This window comes from Gossypium hirsutum, chromosome A03, assembly GCF_007990345.1.
Source record: "Gossypium hirsutum isolate 1008001.06 chromosome A03, Gossypium_hirsutum_v2.1, whole genome shotgun sequence".
In the NCBI taxonomy this organism is placed as follows: Eukaryota; Viridiplantae; Streptophyta; class Magnoliopsida; order Malvales; family Malvaceae; genus Gossypium; species Gossypium hirsutum.
The window spans coordinates 6738232-6744147 of NC_053426.1; the positions used below are offsets into that span (position 1 = coordinate 6738232).

Genomic DNA, 5916 nt, shown 5'->3' on the forward strand with positions numbered 1-5916 from the left:
ATCACTGTACTACCTTGGTAGTAATACAAGTTATTTTTTCTGATGCCTTTCAATATCACAAGTGCGCCAGATGTCACTTTCAAAACCCCATCTCTCATAGTAACAACTGAACCATTGGATTCCAAGGCTCCCAATGAGATGAGATTTTTCTTCAAACTGGGCACGTACCGAACATCAGTCAGAACTCTGGTTGATCCATCTTTATTCTTTAATTGGATTGAACCTATCCCAACAGTTTTACAGGCATTGTCATTGCCCATATAAACAACTCCTCCATTTAGTTCTACTAAATCAGAGAACCACTCCCGGTTAGGGGACATATGATAGGTACAACCCGAATCCAATATCCACTCATCTGAATGGAACGACGATGATGATGCAACCAGTGATAGTTCAGAGTCACTAGTATCATGCTTAGCAACACAAGCATCTACAGCAGCTTTTCCCTTATTCTTCAGCTTTGGACAATTTTTCTTCCAGTGGCCTTTCTCATGACAAAAAGCACATTCATCTTTCCCGAGTCTGGACTTTGACTTTGATCTCCCCTTTTGAGTTTTCTTCCGAGTGTATGAACGACCTCGGACTACTAAAGCTTCTGTATCTCTGATTGAGTTTTTCTGTTTGTCCTTCTTTCTCTGTTCATAACTGTATAAGGCCGCACAGACTTCGCTCAGAGATATATCACTCCTGCCATGAAGTAGAGTAGTTTCTAGGAACTCAAACTCCTCAGGAAGTGACCCTAACAGCATCAAAGCCAAATCTTCATCTTTGAATGTCTCATCCATATTCAGCAAATCAGTGACTAACTGATTAAATTTGGTGATGTGATCATTCATTGTGGTACTTGGGACGTATGTGAAGCGAAACAGTCTTTTCTTCAAGTGGAGCTTATTTTGACTGTTTTTCTTCAAAAAATTTTCTTCAAGTGCCACCCACAACTTATTTGCAGAAGTCTCCTTTGAAAAAGCATACCTCTGCTCTCGAGAAAGGCATGATCGAATTGTGCCACATGCCAACCGATTGATCGCCTTCCAATCTTTCTCCTGTACATCATCTGGTTTCTCTTCATCAATGGCAATGTCTAGACCCTGCTGAAAAAGGGCATCTAGAACCTCACTTTGCCACATACCAAAATGACACGTGCCATCAAAGATCTCCACGGCCAATCTTGCATTTGCAATTGTCGGTCTTGTCCACATGGACGATGTTGAAGCTCCTACACCGACCGTTTTCTCCATAATCTTTCAATATACCTAAGGAAATCTTTTCTGATGTGGAAGATCAGTTCAAACTGCAACCACAGAGCATACTACGATTAACCTTCGGCTCTGATACCACTTGTTGTTCCAATAGAGTCGGAAGCGTGTAAATTATTGTACTAAAAAATCACACAAAGTTCAATTCCCAGGGAAGAGAGGTGGATCACATGGATCTCTTAAATACCAAGTCTTTCCTTAGACAGAATATCCCTTCTATAGTAATTTAATAGCACAATTAAATACTACTATTATACCCTCAAATATTGAAAGAAAAATAGGACAAGAAAGAACACAAGAGATTTAACGAGGTTCGGTAAATTATACCTACGTCCTCGGGCACTAACACCAGATGATAACTTTACTATCTCCAAAGTATTACAAACAAATAGAATTCCTTAAGAATTCTCAAATGGGAGAAGAGAGAAAACTAAGAGAGAAAGATTGGTTGGGATGAATTGAAATGAGAAATGAGAAGGCCTATTTATAGTTGAGGTTTAAGGACCAAACAATAAATAGCCCATTATCTCAAGGACAAAAAAAAATTATCCCATGCCACTTTTTCAAAGTCAACTTTAGGGTGCTAAACTTGCACCACTTTGTATTGTTTGCCATTAATGTTGTCTCCCATTAATGTTAACAGAATCCCCCTTCTTCCCATTTGATGTCAAGTACTCCATTTCAGAATTAATATTTGGAATTAAACACGAGCTCATTGCATGCTATTTTTATATGCATGTTCAAATGTATGAAAAATGAATATTCGACAACAAAAAAAGTTAGGTGGGAGTTTTTTTAAGTTGGGATTAATTTAAATTTATTTGTTAGGTTTTTTTAAATAAGATTATCTATATTTCAAGTTATTTTATTTTAAGAGTTATTTTGAGTTTGTGCAATTATTATTATTATTTTTTTATTACGCATGATTTTTTATGGTCAACTTGAGTTCAGTCGGATTCATATCTTGATTAACTAAGTTGAGTTTTTGAGTCAAAACGAGATTTCATCAAGACGGCCAAATAATAAATTAATCCTTCCTAGATGCCTGGAACCATGAAAATGTAGGAAGGTGAATTACGTTGTTCAAATTCTTCGTTTCTCTTAAAATATTTGTTATTGATATTTATATTCAATCATACGACTTTTAAAAATCCTTTATATGCAAAGAAAAACTTTAAATATATATATATATATAAACATATTTAAGTTAAACTCGTATTTATATTTCACGCACTCGAGTTTGAGTAAGATAAGGCTCAATTGCAGTCATACATACACCTTTTGGTTTCTAACTCACCTAGCCATACGAATTTCAAAGCTTCTATGTAGTGAAAAAACTTCTATCAAATCCAATACTAAATAAAGAAAAGGGCAGGATTGTCCTTTGGAGTCTTGATGTTGTATGGCAAAGTTATTCAACAGCATATCAACTGTAAGTTAAACACTCAAAAAAATTGCATTTGATGGACAAAAATTATACAAATAATGTCAATTTTCATTGCTAGTTTGTTACAACAGGATCTTTTTGCCTAGGTCACTAACCAAATACAGCATATAAAAATGCATGTTATACATGCATAAGATATCAAACAAATAACATATAAACGCACATCAGGAGAAAAACATAAATTAATCAAGTGGACTGACCTCGTGAAAGCCTAACATCAATGGCAGTCACGGGTGCAGACTCAGCGACACCGCTTCGAAGATTATTGCAGAGGCAAAAAGTACCTCTCAATCCGCAATCCACCGGCCTGTATGAGCCACCACAAGGTATTGTAGAAATCATTACTTGAAATGACGGATTTAGAAGATAGAACTATATTTTGTTATTAAGCATAAGTTGGATTTACAGCCAAGGCCTCCTGGTAAATCATGTCCTTCATCTGTTCTTCTCCCAATGGTTGCTGCTCAAAATCGAAAGAAAATGGTTCGGGGCAGACCGGTTCATCAGATATGTCGTGTAATCTTTCGAGGTAAGGATGTGCCAATGCTTCTTCAACTGTGTATAAACCAAGTATAAGAATTGTGTAATTCGTCGCGGCTATAAGATCACATCATACAAGATGGCTTTCAGTTTCATAATGATTATCAAACAAAGAACATTTTCTTCTATAAAAAAGGTCAAATAATTGTATTTAATAAATTACATTTCTGCATTAATAAGAGCCTGATTGTAAATGTAGCACTTACCAGTAATCCTTCTGGTCGGATCAAATGTCAACATTCTGTCAATGAGATCAATGGCCAATGGATGAACATGTGGGAAAACTTCTGCTAGTGATTGGCGCGGATGTGCTGGGAGCTGCCTGATATATCTCCTTGCATCCTCGTTCCGGAGAAATCCAAGATCGGATTCAGTTGGTGTGCCGAGCAGCTATAAATCAAGGCATTGCTAAGTCATTATCCAAAGAAAGAAATAACAAAATCATAACACTATCACTAATCCTCAAATTTAAATCCCATGCCACATTAAAGAATGCAATTTTATACAAGTTAGTGAGGCATCTTCAGCTACAAGTATTTTGTTTTAAGTATAAAAACCAAACTTTAGAAGTGTAGAATGCTGAGCTAATCAAAGGTATTATCAGCATGAAATCCCAATCAGAGAATTAGTTATAACATGTCTCTTGTGTTGGAGATTATTCCATTCCTCATTGATCAATCTTTCCCCTTGTTGCAATTAGTGTAAATCTAGACCATGTTATTAAGAATGGTATTGGTAGCTCCTACTCAACTTACCTCAGTTAATAAACGCATTTGATGTACATGATCTTTGCCTGGAAACAGAGGCTTCCTATTCATGAGCTCCATGAAGATGCAACCAACAGACCAGACATCTATGGCAGCAGTGTAGTCTGAAGAGTTTAGCAATATCTCCGGTGCCCGATACCACCTCGTGACAACATATTCAGTCATAAACTCATTCTCAGCAGTAGGCCGAGCGAGACCGAAGTCGCAAATCTTAAGATCACAATTAGCATTCAGCAAGAGGTTGCTGGGTTTCAAATCTCTATGAATGACATTGGCAGAATGTATGTACTTCAGTCCTCGAAGAATTTGATACAAGAAATACTGCATACCACACAACAAAATGAAATAAAATCAACATGCACGCACATATATACACAAACATTATACCTTCCAAAACAAATAAAACTTAGTTGAGATTCTTTACATTTTTCTCCGATGTTCATTGAAAACATTGGGGAAAAAGATGCAAATTAAGAGTTAAGCAATATGAAAAAATATACCTGGCAATGCTCCTCAGATAAACTCTGATTAGAGCGAATGATTTGGTGAAGATCGGTATCCATGAGCTCAGTCGCAATGTAAACATCAGTAAATTCCCTCCTTAAAGGCGGAGGAATCACATCTTTGATTCCAATAACCTGTTCATCATGCACAGATCTTTACTTCAGAATCAATTTAACATTAAACAAAATAGAAATTAAAAGGTCCAATTATGTGCTAAAAAATTGAGATTTAATCAATTTACTTCAAGTTGACATAATTTGACCCTCAACTTATAATTTTTATAATGTTATTAATAAATCCAAACTGAAAACACTGTTAGATTTTCATGAATCTGTTAGCACTATTAACACTACAATCAAACAACAATTATACTCTTAACACTCTTAACAGCAGCTGTTATCAATTTGGACCTTCTAATAATAGTATCAAATTATGTCAAAGTAAATTAAAGAGATTAAATCTCAAATTTCAACATAATGGAGGGACTAAAACTATAAGTAGTTCAAATTGAAATTGCTGTGAGGGAAAGGAATTCTTGAACTTTTTGGCCGAACGTTTTTAAATCTTTGAATTAAGGTTTCCATTTCGTTGTCCAGTAATGATTTATTAGGCTCAAAAACCTTTTAACAGTTGTGCTCTTTTACTCTTTGTTATCTTCTGCTAACAAAAATACAATAGAAAAAAAAAGAAAAAAGCTTACGTTTTCGTGATCCAAATGTCGAAGGAGCTTAATCTCACGAAGCGTGCGCTTAGCATCCATGTGATTATCAAAAGCGTTGGCGATTTTCTTTACCGCAACCATCTCATTTGTCTCCGAATTCAACACCGAGCTTCAAAATCCAAATATATGTATAAATCAAACATCAAACAAACAAACAAAAAAGGACTAACAAGGAGCCAAAAAAAAAAAGTAAAGAGCTTACCAGACGATGCCGGAGGCTCCACGACCGATCGGCATGATCGGAGGCCGATACTTAGACGTCACCTCGAACAAATTTCCAAAAATATTATACTGAATAAACTGACCTCCATGTGTATGAATCGTCGGAAAATCTCCAAATTGACCGCCGGCGTTTCCCGGAGCAACGTCAGCCATTTCGGTACTTTTTCTTTTTACTGTTTTGCTTATTGACTCCTTTTTTCGCTTCTTTCTCTTTGAGGAAATACAGAGAAGTCCAAAGGCTTTATATACAGAGAAAATAATGGAAAAAGATAACGTAAAGTAAAATTTTGGTCAAATTTTAAAATAAGACATTGTAATATGTACTTTTTAATGATTTAGTCCTTCTACTATAATTTGATCGTCTTTTATTTTACGAAATTTGTTGTTTTTCAATAAATCCTGTCAAATCATATATATTACCGTCTAAGATCGAAAGTTATTTAATTAACATGTTTAAAA

At 35.5% G+C, this 5916-nt stretch overlaps 1 protein-coding gene and 1 long non-coding RNA gene across 2 annotated transcripts; one reads left to right on the forward strand and one right to left on the reverse strand.

The window, feature by feature from the left end:
* Window positions 1-2730: 2730 nt before the first annotated feature.
* LOC121224226 (mitogen-activated protein kinase 3) lies at window positions 2731-5679 on the reverse strand. Its single transcript, XM_041107083.1, has 6 exons — window positions 5438-5679; window positions 5215-5344; window positions 4511-4648; window positions 3999-4331; window positions 3450-3633; window positions 2731-3258 (listed from the first exon to the last, which is right to left on the reverse strand). Exons 1-6 carry the CDS (start codon window positions 5608-5610, stop codon window positions 3089-3091), a joined length of 1128 nt encoding a protein of 375 aa, XP_040963017.1. The 5' UTR covers window positions 5611-5679; the 3' UTR covers window positions 2731-3088.
* On the forward strand, window positions 3091-3915 carry LOC121224227 (uncharacterized). The gene is made up of 2 exons (XR_005921829.1): window positions 3091-3232; window positions 3443-3915. It is a non-coding gene; the product is annotated as an uncharacterized lncRNA (long non-coding RNA).
* Window positions 5680-5916: the final 237 nt, after the last annotated feature.

Excerpts from the sequence above, each read along its gene's own strand:
- LOC121224226 (XM_041107083.1), bottom strand. The coding sequence starts at position 5,610 with ATGGCTGACGTTGCTCCGGGAAACGCCGGCGGTCAATTTGGAGATTTT. Across the intron at positions 4,649-5,214 it reads GACATTTGGATCACGAAAAC|GTTATTGGAATCAAAGATGT; the intron begins GTAAGCTTTTTT and ends CATGATGAACAG. Across the intron at positions 3,259-3,449 it reads TCCGACCAGAAGGATTACTG|TTGAAGAAGCATTGGCACAT; the intron begins GTAAGTGCTACA and ends GTTTATACACAG.